This window comes from Apis laboriosa, unplaced genomic scaffold (genome assembly GCF_014066325.1).
Source record: "Apis laboriosa isolate Shangri-la unplaced genomic scaffold, ASM1406632v1 scaffold34_cov151, whole genome shotgun sequence".
Lineage (NCBI taxonomy): Eukaryota > Metazoa > Arthropoda > Insecta > Hymenoptera > Apidae > Apis > Apis laboriosa.
In genome coordinates, this window is record NW_025222928.1 from 8,872,458 (window position 1) to 8,896,637 (window position 24,180).

At 37.4% G+C, this 24,180-nt stretch overlaps 1 protein-coding gene across 2 annotated transcripts in view; it reads right to left on the bottom strand.

Annotated features, from left to right (window-relative positions):
* Positions 1-24,180, bottom strand: part of LOC122715360 (division abnormally delayed protein) — a 96,894-nt gene that overhangs the window by 30,230 nt on the left and 42,484 nt on the right. The window contains exons 5-6 of one of the 2 annotated variants that reach the window (XM_043937499.1): positions 633-913; positions 24-531 (exon numbers count right to left, since the gene is read on the bottom strand). In XM_043937499.1, the coding sequence (XP_043793434.1) occupies positions 357-531; positions 633-913 (456 nt within the window). In that variant the 3' untranslated portion in view covers positions 24-356. Of the gene's footprint in view, positions 1-23; positions 532-632; positions 914-24,180 lie in introns of those variants that run through there. The other variant, XM_043937498.1, reaches the window with a different exon arrangement.

Here is a 24,180-nt window from a genome sequence, read left to right on the forward strand (position 1 = left end):
GCTCATTTTTGCCCGATGCGCCCCCCCACCAAGCCGATTCTATCGCGGGCCTGAAACCGTACACCGGCACTGCCGCTGATACGCTGAGAGGATCGAGTTGAAAGGGGCAAAGGGGAGGGAAGCTGGTGTATACGTGCTTGGAAAACGTTTCTCGCCGATGACTCGATCGTCGACCAACGTGCCCCCGCAAACCCTCACTCGCTCTCTCTCTCTCTCTCTCTCTCTCTCTCCCTTTCCTTTTCCATTCCAAACATTTAGAACCACAGAAGATGCACCTGTCACTCACTTACTTAAGCCTCGATGCGAATTGCGAGAAAACTCAAGCGAACAAGGAGTTGTTCGAAGATTAGAAAGGATTATGCGAACGGAAATTTTGGTGTGAAAATCAATGATAAATGATCGGATCGAGCGAGCGGAAGAATAATAAATTCGAGAAGAAGATGAAATTCGATGGAAACGGAACATTTTTGGCGTAGACGAAACGTCGAAGTTGGCCGTCGGAAAGAATTTCGAGCGATTTTTCCTAAAATACTAAAATTCGAAATGGTTATGCTCCTCCATCGAGGTTCGAGGAAAGTTGAAAAGCGAGGGGGAGAGGGGAAGAAAAAAAAAAAGAAAAGAACGCTACTCACTCCCCGACTCGTTCGCCGTTCCAGCACCGTTTGTCCGGATACTCCTCGCAGATCGTGTCGGCCAGGGTGCCGTAGAAGGTGCGAGACCTGACCACGCTGGCCAGGAAATTGCCGAGCTGCACGTGCAACTGGGATGGCAAGGTCCGGCTGGGCGCAGCAGCAGCTGCGTGCGTCTCGATCCCGCTCGACGACGATTTCCCCGTTCCAGCTGCATCCGCGACGCTCCTCTCGCTCGACGACGACGACGGCTCCAGCTCCGAGCGGCCGCACACCTTCCTCACCTGAAACGTGATCGTCGCTACGTCTTTATCCTCTCCACCAATCCGTCCCCATGATTCGAACGAGTTCCGTCACTATCGCGTATATTTTGCCCTCTGTGCCAATGTTACCTTCAACAATATCGCGAATAAAACGCGATAAAAACTGTAAACATTAAGCGAGAAACTGTTATTACATTAACGCGAACGGAATTATTCGAAGAAGATGGAACGAAGAACGTGGCGCGGTCAACTGTGAAACGGTGATCAAAAGCGTATAATTATAAACATTTAAAATTTTTGTTTTAAAATCATCATCGTATTGTGATAAAATATTGTCATAATGGATCAGATGGTTAATCTCGATTTCCGTTGTTAATCAATAAAGGATCTATCAGGAGAAGCAGCAAGCTTCGTTGAAATGCAACGGGTTAAATCCTCGAGGAAGGAAAGAGACGAGTAGAAAAGAAAAACGAGGTTGTAACAATTTTATTATTATGAAAAGAAATGAGGAAAGAAAGCGGGAATGAGAGAGAGAGAGAGAGAGAGAGAGAGAGAGAGAGAGAGAGAGAGAGAGAGAGAGACGAGGAAGGTTTGTACGCCCACGCGTGGCGGCTTAATTACGAGGCCGATGGTTGTCAGATGGTTTTACGATTATGCCGGTTCGAGAAGCTCGAGAACCGCTTACTTCCTTTTATAGCCGGCGTTAAAAAGTAATTAGGACGGGAGTGTTGCGAGGGAGGCGAGTGTGGAGGGGGAAGGTGTGTCGGCAGATACGAACGATAACCTTAATGACGATCGTGTATGCAAACGTTTTCTTGCGCAACTCACGCTTTGCGCTTCGAGATAAACGCGCGACATACATAACGGTCGCGTGGAAATTGCCGACCCGATAATTCCTTTTTCGTCCCCTAACGGGCGAAATTTCGGGAAATAAGGGATCTCCGCGAATGTGTAAAAATTCGGCGGCAATTTTTCATCGTTCGGAGGGATCGGGGATGAGAGAAGTTAATTGAGGAAGGAGACGTGAAATTCGAGACGGAAAAGCTGACGGTTCGTTTTCGAGCGTTCCATTCTATTTCCATCACGGTAATTTTTCAAACCTGAACGCGGTTGCTTTCAAAAAAATTGGAATAGAAAAATGGAAATCCGCAAAATTAATTCGATCGAAAGGATAAAATAGAGAAAAGGATATATATATATATATATTTTTATTATACTTTTATGCTAATTATAATTTGTAACTCGAGAACGACATAAACTTTCGTTTTCTTTTCTTTCGTGTATCTGTTTCCTTTCGGATCTTTCATGTTCGTGCACTTTCAACAATTTCGCAATTTCTACGCAACGTGTTCAATCATATAAACGAAAGCAGCGAAGTTTTTTTATCTTTGAATCGTCGAACTTTCGATTCGCCTCTAGATATATTTCGCAGTGGAGAAAGAAAGGAGGCAACTGTGTTCGTCACCCTTGACCCGGAATATAAATGGTAATCGTGCGCTCCGCTTATGCGCCGCGATTCAAATGAACGAGATTAGAAGATTGGAGGATTATCTCTTGATAAGCACGCATACCGAGGTAATAACGCAAGATAATGGGCCGCGTGGTCGCAGAACGACATCTCTGGCACGGAGAACGACGCGTGGGAGAAGAATCGTCTGTTGCTGGCAAATAGATAGATCTTTATAAATCTATCCGTGAAGAAAAATGGATTAAATGCAAGAACATCGTTTCTTGATAAGCATTATCAAGATTATTTCCATGTGGAAATAATTATTTGTCATATATGATAATTATATCATTAAAACTCTTATGTGTTAAAATTTTAAATTCTGTTTTTAAACATATTTACAGATTAAACAAAATATGCGTATATAGACAGAGAACTAATTCAATAGTTGAGAAATATTCTGTAAATTTTTTAAGAAGCATTTAAATTTCAATTTTGTAATGGATATAATATCTCGAAACATCTGTTTTAATTTAAATAAATTATCGATAAGTTTTTTATTTTTTCTTTTTAAATTAAATTTAAAGTTAAATAATTACTTCGTATTAGAAATTCATGTATGCGATGTAATGATTTTTTTATATGTTCCACCATCGTTCCATAAGAATCGAATGAAGTAGAAACTTTCTATTTTTATGTTATATATAATTTTTAATGAAATAACAAATTATAATAAAAAGCAATATAATAATTTTGTCCAGCTCCTATTCGAATCGCTACTGCCACGAAATCGGAATTTTCTTGTTACGTAATCGTCGACGTGAGAATAAAAATACGTACGAATCCTGCCTACGTGATATCCCCTCTCTCTCTACGTGAAATACGTAGGATACGACTGAAAACTTGTAAAAAGATAAACAAAAAAATATGGAATTATGAAAAGTTAACTCACATAATAATCTCCTATAATTCGTTCGTATTAGAAATTAATTCAAATTTTTCTCAAAAGCCTCCGACAAGAGGAATCATCCGTTTGCACTTGAAACTTTAGGCCTCATTCTATGCATTGAGGGTGGTCAGGATCGATAGGGTGGATCGATGTTACCGCGAAATCGCGCTGACGAACAGAGGAGTATCGATGTCGGCTGATAACGAGACGATGAACCAATCCCCCATTAACCGCGATACCGAAATCTTACCGTTCGACGGTAACGCGATATTTCTTACGTGTTGCGCGGCTGATTCGTTACCCACCTCTTCCTCGCTTCCTTCCTCCTCCCGCCATCTCATCCCCTTGTTCTGTCTCGAGCCGGCGACCGCAGGTGAGTCATGGGTAAACGGTAATCGAAGTTGGTGAGAATTCGACTCCAACCGAGTCGAGGAGGTTCCAGGAAAACGAGATTTCGACGAAACGAGATATACAATCGGTTGGAAACGTTCTCGTTCGATGTTTTGATCAAATTTTTGATAATTCGATTGAAGTCGTTAATAAACCAATTTCGAAAAATGGTTATTTACTAAATTTGAACATGAATTAAATTTATAAAAATTGAATCGGTTATTCATCGCTATGCTAACAATTAGCCGAGCGATAAAAACGTGGAGAAAGATATAAATGGTACGAAGAACGTGAAAAGCTGAATAAAGGATATATATATATGTATATACATATTCAATATTGAACGAAGGCTTTATGGGTTGTATAGAATCGAGGGAGACGAATACTCCGCAGATGTAGAAACATTCCACGTTGAATGGAAAGAAGAACCTTTTTCCAACGATCGAGGGTCAAATGCATTTGAATATTGCCTAGCTGAAAGTATACAGGAAAGAGAAGGAGAATCGAAGAGTCGCGAATCGCGAGACACAGAAGAAGACACGAAGGAATGCGGATCTGATTGATAATTTGAATGGAAACGCTTATTTTCACAAATTCAATTGACGATTAACGTATAGATTAATAATTACGATAGATAATTACGATTCGTAACAATAATTTAATTTATAAATATAATTTCGTATTCGACTAAACGAATAAGCTAAACATTATAGATAGTTTTGGAAATATTTCAGTCTTAGATGATTATCCTAACTTCATAATAATTTTTACAATTTTAAATATTATAATTATAGCTCTTTTATTATATAGTGTGTAGCGTCAGAATTATCAACAAAGCGTTTGAAGGACTTCTCGTTTCTCTGCCGTTCTACTAGACTTTTTTCAGCAGTGAATATTATTGTTCATTGGTGGAAAGAAGTCTCGCGTGCTGATTGGTTAACGAGAAAGGAAACGCCTATTTTCACACGTATTTTTGTTTCTACCGTGGTGTTCGTCGTCACATATACCAATTCAGAATAACGATTTGTATCTAAACCTCGATGCGTAACGTAGGTATAGAATCCAGAAAATTCTAACGTATCGATATAATACAAAAATTTATTTATTTCTCATCAATAAATTAATTACGACTCGTAACGATAGTTTAATTTATAAGTGTAATTTCGTATTCGAATATACGAATAAACTAGACAATTCTATAGTTTCGAAAATATTTTCAACTTCTTCTAATCTTGGACGATTTACTTAATTTTATAATAATGAAAATAATTTTTAGTTTTGAATAATCAAATTATACCTCTTCTACAACTATCGTAAGGTGTCAGGATTGTCAACCAGTAAACAATATCTTTAATTATTATTAGAATTTTGTATCTTTCGGAGGGATTCGAAGCGATTTTCGTGAAAACGAGTGTGGAACGAGCCTAAGTGTATCCTGGCGAGAGGGGACGATTGTAATTTTTCAATTCCTCCGACGTGAAATATATCTCAAGTTTCCTTTCCTCTCCGCCTCGAAATATACGAGGATCGTTATTTCGTACAACTAGAATCTCACCTAGTCTAGAGGGCGCGATTCATCACGAGATTCATCCTTTTCATTGGTGGAAAATAATAATTGCGGAAAATATACACACGAATGCTCGAAAATCTTCTTCGAGTTATTACTGTGATGAACTGAAGGATTATAGACGATTATCAAATTTCGAATAATTTTCCACTTTTTTCCCCTCTTTGGTTCAAGGTTGTTCGTCTCTCTCTACAAAAGTTCGCGTTGTAATCACGTAACGAGTTTAGTTCAGAGGCGAGGTCAACTTTTTATTCCAAATTTTTTATTTTCCCCCTTTGAAAAAAAAAGCGAGAGAGTTATCTGACAATTAAATTTAATACCACGATATTTCGAAAATTATTATTGAAATCGATCGATTAATTATCGAAAAATTATCCCTTTTGTTCCCTGGAAAACGTATTCGAAAAATTCCCTCCCTACAAGTGGAATTCGTAGCGTTGTGACAGGCATTGAGAAAAAACTGGTGCAAAGAGTGGAAGGCGTGTCCTCAAATACCGATGAATAAACGCATACCGCTCTACCTGTCAGACAATATTGTGCGTCGTTCACACACACGACACGACATGTCTCCTGTCCAGACAATTCGAATTGTATAATAATACGATTTGAAAGAAAAAAAAAAAAAGATAATAAATGATGCAACACGTACAACAATTGTTCTCTATGTATACACGTGTCACGTCCTTCTTCGATTAATTTCATCTTGGCCAAGATTATAACAATTTCAGTGTTTGCACAGTTTTTTTCTCAAAATTAGTCGAGTTGACTTATGGAAATTAACAATAAGAGGATAAACGAGTATTCGATATATTATTGGATTCATAGCGGTTTCAAATTCGTGCTTGGATATATCGATCCAATATTGGACAAACGAAAAATTGATTTACAAATACGATAAATACGCATCGATTCGCTTTGGGATGATAATTTTCGAGACTGGAGAAAATTTCGTCAAGATGTACGACAGATAATTAAATTAAAATTCAAATGTTTCGAATATGATCCAACAACCCCCGTGAAATAAAAATTCGAAGAAGGGAAAATGCAAAGGCGACACGAGGGAAGCTCGCGTGGACTGCTCGAATTCCTCGAGTGAACTGGATTAAAGCTGGAATTTGAGGGATCCTCATCGCGGCATACCGGCCGTTTATTAAACGATACACCGTGTTTCACCTTCTTGGACGCGTCGAGGAACGCGAGTGAAGAGACGAGTCTATTTCACGAGACGAGTTTTCCATTACCACGGTTCGTTTCGGGACGAGAGAATCGCTTTTTACACGTCGTACATGGATGCAACGTCGAAATATTAAATTTTCATATGCCGCTTTTAAAATAGTTTCGATTCGTTTTTTTTTTTTTCTTTTGCGAAAATACGTGCACCGATTCAGAAAAGATAGGGATAGTTATATATTTGCCACGTAATATAATCGTATTCGCGATATGGTCTTAGAAGGGAAGAGCAACAAGTTAGGTTAAGGTCGAGAAAGAAAAGTTGTCATCGTCCTCTCGAATATTTATAACATTATCTACAACAATCGAAAGTATCGATTCTCGAGTGAAATAAAGCGATGCGAATAATTTTCGTAACCAAGAAAATGTTAGATCGAGTCCTTTAACGCGTTGAAAAACATAGGTGACATTTAATCGTTTCTCATTCCCTCCGAAGGTTCGAGCTAATTCTGTTATCGGGACCGAGTTTTGTCCGCGTATCGTAATGGAATGTAAATGTAACGCAGTAAAACTCGAGGTTTAGATACAGTCCTCGGGCTGCACACGAAGCTAATGTCGTTGTTGCCCCGTTCCTCCAATCCCACTTTAAGCCTATTTTATTTTCACGGCCCGACGTGGGAGCCAGTCTCGGAATAACGCACGGAAACCTAGGACTAATTCGGTTTTCGTACGCGAGATCTTCGTCAGATGCGAGAGATTAAATGAACGAAAATCGAAAATAGATTTTTCTCTATTCGCGAATAATTTCGAAAATAATCGTTGAAAATAAGTTATTAAAACGATACATAAAACGCGGAAAGCACATACGATACATAATTCATAAATAATCCTATTACCAATCGTATGGAAATTTAAATATCGTATCATGTCAATAACTCGTTAAAGCGATGTGAATGGAATATTATATACGGAGAAGAATACATGGGAAAAATGATTGTCATTAAAGCGGTCGCGAAATGATGATTGTTTGTTCTCTCGATACGGAGAATATATCCGTTTCATTCATGAGTTTGGAAAGACTATAATTAACCGGAGAGTCAAATTTATTAAGATGACGAGGGATAACGCGGAGGCGGCAGTGTTGGCTCGTCCGTCTTCGACGCGTGATTAATCCGTGTGGAAAGAGCTTTGCGTGGAAATGGATGAACCGTAAACGAGTTAATCTGGAACGAATTTCGTTCAAAGGCGAGTTTCAAATTCTCCTCTTTCTCTCTCTCCTTCCTCTCCTTCCATTATAATAAACCTCATCTTTAGTAATTAGTCTCGGTTAATCGTTTGCGTTTGTCTTGCGCGATTTCGTCTCCAAAATTCTCTTCATTTCGAATCATCATCAAATGGAAAAAGATCGATCGAACTTTATAGAAACGATGAATTTCGTCAACCATGCCGACAAATATCTATCTACCGTTCTGTTATACGATCAACGAGGCTCGTCTTTCTCTCTTTCTCTGTCTCTCTCTATACTTCCTCAGTTCAATTTATATCCATTGGATTCGTAATAATTTATAACGCTTTTGTTAAACATGGTATTCCGGCTGATGAACGGCCATCAATCTATCACGCCGCGCATCGTACGATAAAACGTGTCACGGTCGTAACAACGCGAGCAAATATTCGTTTGTCTCTTGTTTCTATTTTTCATTCGTTCGAACGGAAAGCTTTTCGTTGAAAACAACAGACGGAGCGCGCGAGGCGCGATGCGAAATCACGTGACGAGCGAGTCGTCGAAATTCGACAAGGAGGGCGCGAGTGTTCGGTTCCAACACGAAATTAATTTGTCCATTTTAGCGCCGGGCGTAGTCGAAAGCCTCGTTTATCAACGTGACGTTGTTTAAACCTGTTTGATTTGTGCAGGTACAAAACGAGGCCGGTCTTCTTGGAGGGATTTGAATGCGAGTCGGCCGCACAAAAGCATTACCTAAGCAAGAAGGATTGTCGCCATTCGCGGAATGCACTGTGCAACACGGTGATCCAGTTAAGATTTCCCATACGTTCGTCGCGCAACTCGTGTATTATCCAATAATCGTCAATTCCCGATACTACCTCCTTCTTTCATGCGAACTGTAACGAGTAGCTGACACAACAAAGTCTTTTTCTTTTTTCGCGTTGAAAAAAATCGATCGATTCAATGAATTCGACGAGCGCGAAATAAATATTACTTATATTTACTTACTTATTTCGATTATTTATATTGAATTTTCGCGATTCGATTCAAAGAGACGAGATTCGAAAGAAGAAAGCATCTCAACTGGATAAAGAACGAAATGCGAGAGAAACGAGTGACGATTACTCACGGGTTCAAAGTTCAGCCAATTTAACCAAGTTGACGTCACGGACACTCGTCCACTAGTTGACACACGTTTCGTCTTGAATCAAACGAAACGAGCGGGAAAAATATTAAACGGGAATACGCGTTTTCGGTCGAGCCGATACTCGCCATTCCATTAACCCTTCGAATAACCAACAATTGCGGCTAATTTACGCCACTTTCTACTCTCTCTCTTTCTCTCTCAATCTCTCATCATCGAAACATTGAAATAACGAAATGTGAGTTTCATCCCCCGAGTTTCACTCGTAAATTCATCATTTTCCCCGCTACTTAATTATTCAGTTAATGAATTCGATTAAAAACTTGACGAATTAAATTGAACAAGAACGAAAAGTGAGGATCGCGCATAATCTTCGGGGAGAATTACGCACAGCCGTGAAACTTGAACCGATCGTCGAGGCGCTCGAGCAACTAATTTAATACTTATTCTCAACGCGGAGAAAAGGGGGAAAAGGAATTTCGCCGAGAATTCGCGAAAAGGGGTGTGTTTATTACGGTCTGGGGACGGCCCTTTATAAACAATGTAGTTATGCGCGTTAAGATACGAATGGTGGCTACGTGATAACCAGGAACCTTGTAGCAGAAAAGGGGGATAAAAGCAGGAGGGAGAAGATGATGTAACGGAACGATGAAAAGCGAAAGTATTTTGTACGTTGTACCGAATTCGAGTTTCAAAATATAAATATAAAATATAATATCAATAATATCCAATCGATTTAAATAACATTCATGAGATTATTGTTTAATTTAAACCATATTCGTATTCTATATTTTATTACTCAACAAAATCGAAGATATTCGTCTCGTATTAAATCCCAAATTTTCAATCGATACTAATTCTCCTCTCCTTCCTAACGAGGAAGTTACAAGTTGGAAAACGTAAAAGGTTAGATTCGACCGAGATCTAGAGGGGCAAATCTGGAAAGTATGCGGCTGACGAGAGGGGAGAGAGACTTAAACGGGTAAATGAAGTTGGAGACGGTCGCCTCGACCTCGTCGAGGCCCAGTCGCGGAGGCGAAGCGGCGGGAGCCGGTTAAGGCGGGCATTGTCGGCCCCGCAAAATACCTGGGAATCGATAGCGAGTTCGAGTTCGATCCTCGAGCACGGTCGGCGAGTCAAAGCGGGTTGCAGCGGCGAACGATGCGTGGAATGCAATGGGCGCGCCGCGGGGTGCTCTTCTCTCTCTCTCTCCTCCGCCCTCCGCCCCACCCCTCTTATCTTCCCTCCTCTCCCCCCACTCTCACTCCCTACCCGCCTCTTCTTTCTTCCTTCCTCCTTTGTCGTCATCGACGTTCCTCCCTTCTTTCTCTCTCTCTCTTTCTTCGTCTCGTCCTGCCTCTATAATACAACACGTGGTTTCCGCGAAACTTGGCTAAATTTTTCCGTCTAATTTTTCTTTTAATTTCTCTTTTAATTCCATTCATCGACGTTTTTTTTTTTTTATCTAAATTGAAATTATTCTCTTAATATACGTATTTTATTTTACTCGACGATTATTAGTATCGAAAGTATAAGTTATGGTATCTTTGAAGGGATTAAATGAAAAAAAAAGGAATGAATAATTTTAACAAGTGCAATTGGAATCAAGTTTCTCGATGTATTATTATTCGTTGCATTTCGAAAAATTTCTTTCGATTTGAGATCGAATGAGAATAATAATGACTTGTCTTAAAAAATTTTCATCGATGAGTCGCAGTTTTGGCGACGGTAGTCGGAACATAAACAAATAAATGTGATCAATAATCAACGAATTTATTTATATTTAAAGTTTCTCGATCGTAAGGTATTCGTTCGAATTGCATATTTTTACTCGAACTTCGTTGAATTGAATTTTTTAAAATCTAGAAAAAAATAAGTAACTGTTGCTGTTTGGAATTAAAAAAAAAAAAAAATGTAATTCAGTTTTACATGCGATTTGTACAATTACACAGATATATCGGCATTTTATTTTTATTATAACTCACTGAAGCGTAATGAATTGATTAAGTACTTCGTTTCCCTCAAATTAGCTTATCGATGCAAAAAAATGTATTTCTCGATATTAAAATTTAATAATTTAACTTTGACTTTCACGTATCCGTTTGGTTAAATTCGATATACCTGTTTATAATTGTTTAAATACATATTTATATTTTAGCAGTGACGGGGAAAATTTAATAATTGAAATTACGAATAAAATTATTTCGATAAGTTATTTCAATAATTTATTGTTCAAAACATAATAATAATCGTGCCAAATGGTCGAGCGTATCGATTATAATAGTTACGAATAAATGTTATTCAAACTATTTTTAATAAGTAAAAAAATTGCTTAAAGTTAACTTTATTCGAAATTTTTAACCAACTTATTTTTCCAACTCAGTCTCCTAACAATGACAAATTTTTTCCAGCTGCTCTATCGGTAGGTAACCGAAGTAAAATTTTCGAGTCAAGATATTTAGTCGGTTAACGAGTGCTATTATCTTACGGTATGTCGTTTCGTATGGGACGACGGTTGGTCTCGACAAGTTTCTCGCGAGTTAATCGCGAGTCGAAATAAGTTTACGAAACTGGAACGAAACACGGATGGATGGACGAGTGAAGTGGACGGGAAGGACAAATGAAAAAAATTATACGAGCGAGCGAGGAGAGTTGGCAACTGTACAACGAGTATAGTTTCTGCTCCCGAGAGGAGAGCGAAGGATCGAATTCGAGCGAGCAGAATCCCTCTGAATCGATCGAACCGCTTCGCCTCGTTTCCCCCGCTATATTTCACCGGCGAACCTTTTGCTCGATGCACGTTGTTGGTGCGTTGAACTCTGGTAATCGATTCTTAGAATACTTTCCACCATCGTGTTCTAAGAGATAGTAGACACCCCTGCACGCGTTTACGATGAAAATTCGAGTCGAGATAACCGAAGACGAGATCGAATCCTCTTTGATTTAGAGCTTTCGCGTTTCGTAATTCCTTTGCTAATTTCGTTCCATTTAAACGCCCGATTTCAAACGCGCCCCTCTCCACGGAATAAGACGATAAGTCGATTACGTAGCACTCGTTCAACAATGATCGATTCGAACCACCTTTAAACTTTATTCGCGGGTTATTCTTCTCTCGTCTTTCATTCCTCCTCCACGAGAGAACGGTTCGAGAATCGATTGAAAATCCACTCTGGAGAATATCTCGAGTCGAGCACGGTGAAGCAGTTGAAAATCGATTCTTATTTTTTTTTTCTCCCTCGACGAGTGCTAAACCCTCTTTTCCAAAGGACCAGGCAACCAACAGGTCTGACCTTTTTTATTTATTTTTTTTTTTTGTCTATACACCGTAGTAAAAAGAGTCAAAAGCCGCGATTTGTTCACAAACGGATCCGATCTGGATCATCGATCGAAAAAGATTTATTCGGTGGTTGTTAAGCCGATCGTTTGGTTCGAGTTACATCGTCGATAGAATTGACACGCAACAAGACTCCGAGATGCGATAACTTAGCGAGGTTGAAATCAAAGTAAGAAGATTAAACGGGCAGGTATTGTATCATTTCTACGCGTGAGCGAAATTGGGGATGAGAGTATTCGTATCGAGTAAAAAAAAAAAATATAAAATTTTTACGGTCAATTAACGAATGACTCATGGTTAACCTCGACTCGAATAGTAGCAATAGAAGGGTTATTCCAATGGTTAAAGTGGATAAACTCCAGGACAATTAAGCGTGCGATATCGTATTCTGGTACCATGAGCCTTCAATTAGCGAGAAGACGTACTGCGGCCAATGATTCGCGAGACAACGAGTACCATTTTATTAAAATTCCATTGACCGATATATTTGACTACCCATTGACTTCGTCGTTGTGTCGTTGCTAATTTTTCAAAGGAAATTGATCGAGCACATAAATTGCCAATATTCCAACTATTTCCAAGAATCGCTTAGAAAACGCGTATACGAAAAGATACATTCAAAAATCGATCATATCCGTCATTAAAAAATATCATATTTTCCGTATATACTAATCGAAATAATTTTTCGAAGATTCGAACTTTCTTAAAATTAGTTACCGTACCGAACCCGGTATAAAAAGTTTCACATTTCAACGCGATCGTTGTATACCCGAGATCTCGAGTTGTTCGAATCGAAAGAATACGCACATAGGATATATATATTTTGCTAGATGGAATGTGACTAACACCCTAACGAGACATTAAAAACTCGCGGTTGAGGTGCAAAGAGCAGAAACGATGCAAACACGAGGCGAAAAAAAGAAAAAGAAAGAAAAAGAAAGAAGAAAGAAGAAGAAGCGGTAAGAAATGGTTCCGGCGCAAGTGCGTCGTCGTCCGTCGATTGGCTGGAAAAATCGTGGTCGCCGATGTGTCCGCAGTCACATGGCAACAGGCAATCTCCACGCTTGCCATTCTCCCACCTTTCGCCAACCCTCTCTCTCATTCAGCTATTCTATATTCCATCCTGGTTCCTCTCGACTCGACCGACCGACAAAACGGACGAGGATGGAACGCTCTGTCGGGCCCGCATCCAGACGAGGATGCGAGGGAGCGAGACCTCTCCTCTTCGGTGGTGGGAGAAAGAGAAAAAAGATCGTGGACTTTCGTGAGAACGCAAGAAAGAGGAACGATAAAGACAAGGAGGAGATATTCGAAAGAAGGTATACGGAGAGAGGGAACAGTTAGATGCGTGCGAGCTTCCTTCGGATATAACAGGTTCGTTCCAGCTCCCTTTTTAAGGAACACCATTTGCGTCTTCTTTGCACTGCTGCGCGAAACTTGCATTTCTCTTTCTCTTTCTCTTTTCCTCTCTGCACGCGTACCGCTTCCACGCGGGTATTTATTCGATCGTCGCATTCGAACAAAATTCGCCGTCTTCCTTTTTCCAGTCCAAGGAGAATCCCTTCGGTGGTGGGGGGACGAACATCCGCAAGAACCGCACTCGCTTCTCCTCTGTCCCTCTCTCTTTCTCTTCTTTCTTCCTTCGTTCGACTTTCGCGTGCCAACGACCAACTCCATGCTGTGTGTCCTCCGTTCATCGAGACTTACGAATTTTAAAATATCTTTCGAATTCCAACCGCAAGTTATCGAATCGTGACGATTTTTTTTTTACTTATCTCTCAGAGAATCGTCATATATCCCGCGTCGATTAAAAAGACCAATCCTTGATTATTTATTCAAGAGGAATTTTTGTCGGTGACGATTGACCGATTTCGACCGTTCGACGCGCTTGGATTCTCGGCCATGTTTCGAGATAACTGATCGCGATACCAACGATGCGTAACTACGTGTTCCAAGTAAGTTCTCATATAGAAGACAAGTTGTTTTTTTTTTTTTCAAGAATTGTACAGATGGCGCGATAGTTGCGATTCTTATTACACGCATGCGTTGCAACCACGTGAAATTATATCATTACGGATTATCATGACCGACGAATGGAAATGATTTGTATAACAACGTATTATTTTGTGTGCGATTTTATGAACGTGTAGAAAAGATGGTCAAAGTATTTTCGATCGGAACGAGGATATATACATAGTTCTTCGATCAATCTTCTAATTTATCCCATACAAAGTAATTCGTCTGTAAAGCAGATAATATCGAATGGCCTGAATGGTGTGAAATTAAATATATTTTTCAAGTATAAAAATCGTGTAAATAACATCCAAGTGCTAAAATTTCATACAAGAAGAAATATCGATTTCCAAATATCGTTTTAAATGCAAGTGTCGTTAAATGTAAAAAAAGAAAAGAGAGGGGGGGGGGATAAATAAATCGCAACGAGATTAATAGAAATCTCGTTTGTTTCGACGTTGGCAAGTATAGAAGGGTATAAATTTAGCATTTGAAGGAGCTTGCGCAATAGCATTAGCGTTATTACGACGTCGATTTACGAAATTCAAGATTGATGATCTTTGATCGGGGAAGAAAAGGGCAGAAAAGGCCACATCGCGTTTTAAAGGAAACTTTACTCGAACGAAACTATAAGTTATTCCTTGGCATAAATAGAAAAAGCAAAGAGAAAAAAATCGTGTCTCACATGAATTCAACGACTTAACAAAATCCAACGAGGGAAATTGACCTTGTTATACGACTTACAAAACCAGAATCAACAGTTTGAAATAAAATTCTTAAGGATCAAATTTCTTAAAATTTCTTAAGGATCAAAAGCTTTGCCCTCCCCTCTCCCTCCTTTCAATCATCCAACTCTCGATGATCGAACGAATGAAATTCCTATTATTTGTACGAACAAGTGCGAGCGAGAATCCTCTCTGTTACACTATTTGTTCTCCAAACTCCATTTTATTCTATTCGAATTAATGAAATTTCGGTGTGCAAAGTTTCACAATTTCGCGCGATAAGAATAATCTATTTTTAAACAACAAGGGGCAAGTGGATTCGATCGATCGTAGTTTCATTTTGAAACACCTGGAAAGATAAAAGGGGATCGAGTCGTAGATCTAAAAAAAAAAAAAAAAAAAAAAAAAATTACAGGGAGAAAAAGAAATATTTGATACGCATCGAGTTAAAAAGTTGCAGTACAAAATTTAAAGTCGCGTAATCCGATAGTAGAAAGGTGTATTATATCGCGATATGCACGGGTACATCGTATACCTCGCCGTTATTAAACGTTATCATACGTCATCGTTACACGGATTTTAATCACGCTATACACGTTTTACTTACGTTTCACCGCAACTCCAAGGCAAGTCTAACGAGCAATTGTACGTATATCGCGATAAATTGCAACCGCACACATAGAGAGGCATCAAAACCGATTTCTCGAATAACGAATTACGAATTAAGCGGAATCGTTTCGGGGAGCAACTTTATTCGCTGACGTCGATTCCCGCGTGCCTATCGATCGATATACCGAGTCCGTTGGAATTAGATATCGCGGTATGCGCTTTGAATTTAGAATATGCGATACGTATCCGTATATCAAGTGGTCCCGAGATGTTTGTCAAATTGTTCCATCCAGAATGTACGAGTAAGAGAATTTATCAATTTTCCAATTGGCAGAACACGCTTCTCCTTCGACTAGAAAATTATTCACGTTTTAGACGTATCATCAGAATTTAATTATCAGAGATGTTCCTTCTTTAAAATCCTTCTTCGAAGTTGGTCAACTCGCAACATAATCGATCTCCTTTGAATTCCAACCTAAATCAAGGGACACGGAAAACTGTGTAAATTATGTCGGCCTGTGTGTTTGCTCGAATTTTCCAGTTTGCGAAAAACAAACAGCGAAAATATTTCAGCTTCAACCGATGTTACGAACGTTTATGGATACGTATGGACGAAGAAAGATACGATAAGAGAAAAATACTAGTGATTTTTCTTACGCGAATTTACAGGTGAGAAGAAAAGAAAATTTGGCTATCCGTCGAAAAATAACCGTGTTTCACGTTTGCCACATGTTTTAAGGCGAATGGAAATTTTACGATCGCGCGAAATACACGGTTTCATACCCCGTTTCACCTATAAGCTCCTTTTTACGCCAGGACTTGCTCCATCCGCCACCTTTCCTCGGTCCCTTTTCCTCATCTCGTTCTATTTACATTTTATTAAATCGTAACTCTGCTCCCTTTTTCCCCCGTTTTCAAATTCGAGAAACTCGCATCAACCCGCACCGCGAGCTTGGTAAACGCTTTTTTGTTCGCGACAGAGTACATCACGCGACGTATACAGTGGTGTCACGGTGTGAAAGTATTCGAACGTTACTTCACGGAGGAAATTCGCCCAACTCTGACTTTAACCGAAAGTTTCCGTGCACGTGATGGATCACAACGTATATTTTTAACAAACCTTTCGATTCCATACGAGAATTTTTACAATTTCACGAAATTACATTTAAAAAAATAAACGAAAATTTATCGAGATTTCACCTTCTTTAGAATCACCTTTTTCTTTCGAAAAAACTTCACGCGAGACAGTGGCGCTGTTCGACCAACATCCCCGCGATCTCGCGAGAGAAAAAGAAAACAGCGGTAGATTTGTCTTCGCAACGCAATTATTCGAAGTAGGCACCGAAAATACCGATGGAGGAATGGGTCATTGATTCCTCGGCCGGCATCGTGCCAGTGTATACTTGTTCTTGTTCCACGGATTGCTCCGTTCGCCTCTCTTCCGTCTCGTCTTCCTCCTTTTTTTCCTCCTCCCTCCGTCACGTCTCTCCACGCATCGTTGTTCGTGGGTCGTGGATGCCGGATGATTATATCGACCGCGTAGGAGGCTGGAGCGAAGCCAGCAAAGTCGCGGCTAACTTCGCTATACGTCGAAACACGACCTCGACCAAAAAATATTTATTACTCGCTAGGGGAGTCGTCCCCTGATACCGTTTTCACCGGAGCCACGCCAAATTTTCCCTATCGCCCCGGGTAATAAGTCCCGCGTGGATTTTCCTTTGCCTCTCGTTCCTTCTTCGCGAAAAATTACGAATAATTCTTTATTCCTTCTCACGGTATTTCTCTCGAAAGAAGTGCTCTCGAATTGATGGATCAACACATCCTGTATATATATATATATATATTTGTTAAATTTACTTTATTTTAACAATTTGAATATTAGAGAAGTAAAATATTTTTTATTTGAATAATCTTTAATCTTAAAATGTAATTGGATCATCCCACGAATCGTTGAAGCATTGAAAGAAATTAAGTTATAAATAATACTTTAAGGGAAAAAAACCATTCGGTCGCTTATGATTTTCAACAAAATAATTCGAGACAAATTATTTTCGATATTCTTTTTCCAAATATTTCATTTCATTTTTTTTTAAATAAATTATTTAATTGTTTCCTATTTAAATAATTACAATTTCGTTTCAGTTCTGGTTTATGGAATAACGACGGAATACAAAAATGTTTCGAAGCTAATTATAACAATTATCACGATCATATGTTACATTCGAAAGTAAAATCTCGAAAATGTAAAAGTGTTCAACTAGTTTCACGCTCAAGTGGACACGTATCTTTAAAAACTCCTTCCATCAAGGATCGAGTGCAATACGAAGATATATTAAACTTTGATCGTTAATTCAATCTCCGGATAATTCGAATCGTTTCTATCTTTCACCGGATAGATGCCCGTGGAAAAAGGAAAATTGTAACGAAATTAGATGGCTTCCCGATGAAAGGACGCGAGCAGTTCCGTTAAGACGTCGACTCGGCGAAGTCAAGAGAAAGAAAGAGGAAGGAGGGGGGAGAGAGGAAAGGCCAAGGGAATCGAGACTTCCTTTTTACAGCGGTGACTCGAACCACCTCGACATCGACGTTTGCCAAGGGAGCACTGGTTATGACGCGTGTCATCGGTGCACTGAAAACCAAGAACAGAGAGAGTCTGGACACTTTGCCAGAAATGTAGATTATGCCAGATGGTGTCGATAAATTGTTCATTGTGATTCGATTAATTACGAATATATATATTAATATAATATATATTAAAATAATATATAATATATAATATATAAATTAATATAATATATAATATATAAATTAATATAATATATATTTAAATATATATTATAATATATTATAATATATATTTAAATTCGCGATTTCACGACGAAAGAAGTTCATATATTTCTTTTTGAAAAGATATACAGGTTGAAAAAAAATATATAATCCCAAAAAAGTTAAGGAAAATAGAGCGAAAAATTGATCCAAATTTCGTAGAAAGAATAATTGGAGCAGAAATTATTGCGTTGAAAAGGGTAAGTTGAAATCGTCGCTTCTTGAAAAACGGGTAAAAGGAAACCTAGATCCTAGCTTAGTAATTTATAACGAATTTCCTTTCCTTTTTCCCTCTGAAAAGAATGGACAACAAAGAATTGTTTCGCGGAAAGAAACTGTTTTAAGGACTATTTCCATATCTCGTTTTTCGCAAGTTTGATCATAAATTTTTACCCCCTTCCCTTCTTTCTCACCGAGGAGTTAAACTCTAATTAAAATTTTAAACTTTATGTTACACGTTCACAACCACAAAACGCAAACACGTGTATATGCGACACAAATGCAACCGCCCGAAGCGAGTAAACATTCTCGATCGAACCATATTTTCCCCGAAGGCCTATACGTATCATTAGAACCACGAATACACGAATATCGTTAAATTGTTATTGGATATCCGTACGAAAATAGATTAATCGCGATTAAGTTATCGTATGTCTATCGAACCGCGCCGTTAAAATGAAACTCCTAAAGGAGAGTTGTTCGTAAGTTTATCCGCGCCATCTACCGCCCAACTGAATCTCGCAGCGCACACGATTATCCGCGATAGTTGGGACACAAGGCAGACCGTATTACGTTTCACGTTTAATTAACCAATTGAGTTGGTATGCCATGTAAATATCCGCCACGCGAATTAAGCAATTATCTCTTCCCTATCAAGTTTCGATTAATTAATAATGAATAACGTTCAAATGAGAGAATTGTCTCTTCAAAAACGAAACATCACGATATCCACACGTTCGCGCGTTCCGAAAATTACACGAATCTTCGCCGCCGGCCAACGAATAATACACGTTCGAAATATATGTTTCGTAATAGAAAATGTGCACGAGAAGAGCAGTGTTATTCTATGTAAATATAAATAAATAGTTTTCTTACAAATATGATTCGTAATAAAAAAAAAGATTCGATAAAGATTCTTCATATTATAAAATATGCATTTGACATACGGAAATATTCGCTCGTTTCTCGCATCGCGTTTATATTTCGCCCGTATTAAATTCGGTCGAAAAGAGGGCACCGAGAGTTAAAATTACCCATCATCACTCGCGTACCTAGAGGAGTGTATACGTGTATGCTACGTACTTGAATACGAACGAATCACGGTTGAAAACAGTTTCTAGATATATATAGTAGGGGAAACATTTATAATTCCGTTATTTAAGCGCGATATATTTCTATATCGATGAATTAATGACCTGTAAAAGGACTTTCCCGGTGAAATTATCCCGGATACTTCGAGAAGAACCAGACTTTCGTCCTTCTCTCCTCGTTATCGTTCCATCGAACGACACCCGAGGGATGTATCTTCTAGATGAATAAGTTCTTCGAATGGGCGCATTTTCATATTAAAGTAGCTTGCTCTAAGATCTCGAAAGGAATGAGATATCGTATCCAATAAATCTTTCGCGCATAAATACATTATATTTTGCCGATATCCTTAAAAATATCTTTAATTTTTAGCTTTTAGCCTTGATACGTATAATACATCGAATCGTTTTATGCTTCACTATTTAGAATATCGTATATCGAAAGTATTTTTAAATATTGTGTATGAAGAAATGTAATAACCTCTGTATTATATTTTTTTTTGTATAATATTATTGAATAAAATTTAATTTCACGAAAAGATGAGGTCGACAGATACTTTAACGGAAATTTTAAATTACTAATAGGTTGACAATGTTCTTGTCGAAAAAATGAGAAATAAAATTTTTTTTTCATTTTTTCTTGGTGTTTGAAGATATAGGGCATTCCAAAAATTTGGAACAACTGAAGATTCCTGAAGTAATCTCTACCAACATTTTCCTTCGCAAAAACTTTCGTCGGCTTTGTTAACTTTGTTATTAACATAGAACGTGTAATAGTCTAGTAGCGTTGGTTACGAGCTATCGACGAGTACGAACAAATCCAAACAATATACATCGTAGAAAATGTGTGAATATACGAATACGGATATCTTATCCGATAAAGAATTACATCCACGCTCCGTAATTGGTCAGCCTTTTTTAATAATTCGTTAACAAAGCTGTGACGAAAATTTTTGCAAAGAAAAATATTGTTACACCCTATATATAATTTTATAAATAGAAAAAGGGCGTACGAATTTGTCAGACGGTTTAATACAATGTGATCGGTGATACTAGGAAAACGAATAGAATAAAATTTTTCTCGCTTGAAACATGATTAAACTTGATATTTAATTATGTATGTTAAATACGAACAAAAGCTCGATTGTATCTTACATTCGTTCGTAGAATATTCTCGTAACGTGCTAATTATTTTGTACAGTACATAGAGAGAGAAAAAGGGATTGAAACGAAGCACTTTGCGATATTGCCCCATTTATACAGCGAATAAAAGAGAACGAAGGTTGAAACGGGGGGAGGGGGGAGGATGTCCGAGTTATGAATGCAACGAGCGAATAATACGTGCTTAAGAAATTTTAGATCTCGAACAAAAATATAAATCTATATTATTACCGTTCGAATTATAAATTTTACTACTTACACGTTGTTCCATTTCTTTTTTTTTTTTCGTTTTCGTAGAAATAATATGTTGGAAACGTATTATTCATCGTATCGTGTATCGATAATAAATCGATAATAAAAAAAAAATGAAAATATCTAAAACGCAGAAGATTGTATTTTAAATAAGTTTCCCAATTAAATTATCCGAGTTCATAATCCAGTTGATCGTATCAGAAATGAATTTACAAGGTTAAATAACATTTACCTGACGTCGGATTAGCGGAAGTCGGCCAAAAAGTCCGGAATACTTGGGAGCTGGCGTTGTATTCGACGTAACTAAACTCGAGGAGCATTCGTATCACTTCGCGCACGCCTATGAATATTCCGGGTCTTGTCTCCGCAGGGAAATACAAATGTTTGCCAATGTTCCATACCATTTCATTCGGTAAGTTCATTCTCTCCGTATTCATTCGTAATTAATAATTCTGAATTACGCGTTGAAAATTGACTTTCCATTAAAAGCTTCGATCCGTGACATTGATACGATTTGTAAAAATTACCGGGAGTTGGCGCTGTATTCGTTCGACGTAAATTCAAGGAGCATTCGTACCAGTTCGCGCACACCTATGAATATTCCGGGTCTTGTCCAAAAGTCTCCGCAGAAAAATAAAAATGTTTGCCAATGTTCCATATCATTTCGCTCGGTATATTTTCTCCGGATTCATTCGTAATTAATAATTCTAATTCACGCGTTGAAAATTGACTTTCGATTAAAAGTTCGATTCGTAACAGAAACACGATTTATAAGGTTAATCTATTTTTATTCTTCGATTATTTACACTCGTAAAATTCTACGTACGTATTATATCGCTATTATCCCTTCTCTAACTTGTTGGATCGTTGATCACGATCATCTAAATGGGAAATCGAATCACGAAAAAATCCTCTCATTATTGAAACAATTGTAGATGGCTCGAGAGTGACAAATCTCTCTCTCGATAAGATACATCGAGTTTGATGAATAGAAAACGGTGAAGGTTCAAAGGTTTTAAGATTCAAAAATTCAAGAAGAGAACAAAACTAGTTTAGTCCCGGCAGAATCCTCGCGAATATTCTTTTTCCGTGCACGTATGACGACGACATGACGCGTTCGTCCACCAAATTGAATTCGAACGTCTAGTGAAACGTCGACGCGGTAGGTGACACCGTGCCAGAGCTACGAGCAAAAAAGACAGTTTTCGTGGCGACCAACCGACCGTGAATAACATCTCACGGAATATTCGTCCTTTTTTTACCTCGAACGAAAAATTAAGAATCGATATGGGAGGAGAATTCTTCCCTTACGCCATTCTTTCTCTCTAAACGACCAATTTATACGCTTGCAATTATTTTCAATTATCGTGACAAGATCGTGTTGAGAATAGATACGAAACGGTTTAAGGCAAAATTTTTGCGTAATACAATTAAGACATCTTACGCGTAAAAAATACAAAAACTATACTGTTTAATGGCGTATCGAAAGCATTGTAATTAGAAAACGAGAGCTATTTAGAATTGATTAGAGATCGAAACTTATTTATTTTAAAAACGTTTCGACGAAATTAAAAAAAAAACGATTTTGAAAAATTATAAATGGAAGATTAAAGAGAAACTTGAAAAACAACTTGGAGAAGAAGAAGCGAATATTATCGTCCGGCAATAAGAAATATCCAGTTGTCCCTCGTTATGAAAATGCCGATTATCTAAATGATCTTTGAACACGACTGTATTAACATTAGCATACAAAAGTTGTGAGTGTGAACCGTAAGATAAATCAATTCGGTCCAGTCTTCTAAGGTATTAATTAAGGTTCAAGGTATCAATTTCACGACAGTGGTAACAGGTTCAAAGTTGCGTGTAATAATCATCGTTTGCTCGCTTTAATCCGACGACAACGTATCGCGAAACTAATTGGCAAAGTGGAATTATGAAGCACAAAAATATAACAACAGCTCGTTTTACACGAACTAGTCGTTCTTATTATTTCGATTAGCTTCGATTCGTGAATTATTAATAATTTATTATTTCATTAAAAATATATATATAATATAAAAATACGACTATAATATATATAAATATGTAAAAAGAAAATATATAATAATAATATAAAATATATATAATATATATAAATATATAATAATATATAAAAAATATATAAATATACGAATATTTTTGATTTGAACTCTTCAGTAAAACCGAGAGAAAAAATCGTAGCAATTAACTTGGAAAGCGTTTCGAATTCGACAAACTTACGATAAATTGGACCTTGAAAATTGGAAATGGTATTCCAAAGAAACGAATGTTAAGGAAAAAATTTATTAAAAAAATGAAGTTATAGTTATTTTCTATGGGATGTCCTCGACAATCCTATCCTATAAATTATCCGATAGATATGGGCCAGCTATGGGACGTAAATAGTGATAATTTAATAACGAAATAACGATAAAAACGATAAAACAGAAAATTATAAAATGAAAAAAACATTGTGAGAAGATGTACTGCTCAAAGATTGAAAGGAATAAAAAAATTGCCAACTAAAATTAGGAATATTATTATTAATAATTATATATATATATATATATATATTATAATATAAAATAGGTTAAAATTAATCCATAAATATGAATGTCTAGGTAGCGAACCTGTATATGTTATTAATATAGTTTTGTAAAGTTTTGCAAATCAAATATGGCGGTAAAAAAAAAAGATAAAAAGTTTCTACTTTTCATACATTCGATTTTTGTCGCGTGGACGAATCGTTACATCGCATAAATTTCTAATACGAATTTAATTTTAAATTTAATTTACAAAAAAAAAAAAATGATAATTATCGATAAATTAAAACAGATAGTTGAAGTTTAAATATTTTTTAAAAATATTTACACAATATCTATAATAATAATATTTCTACGTTATTATATTTGTTTAATCTATAAACAGTTTAAAAAAAGGATTTAAAATTTTAACATATAAAAAACAATTATTTTTCACAAATTTAAAAATGAATTTTGTCCAGTTATATATATTATATATATTTTATATATATATTATAATATATATATATATTATATATATATATATGTGTCCATATATTTTCGGACTACTGTCTCGAATAGTAGTAGTAGTAAAAGAAGAAGAAGAAGAAGCAAAAGTCTGAGGGTTG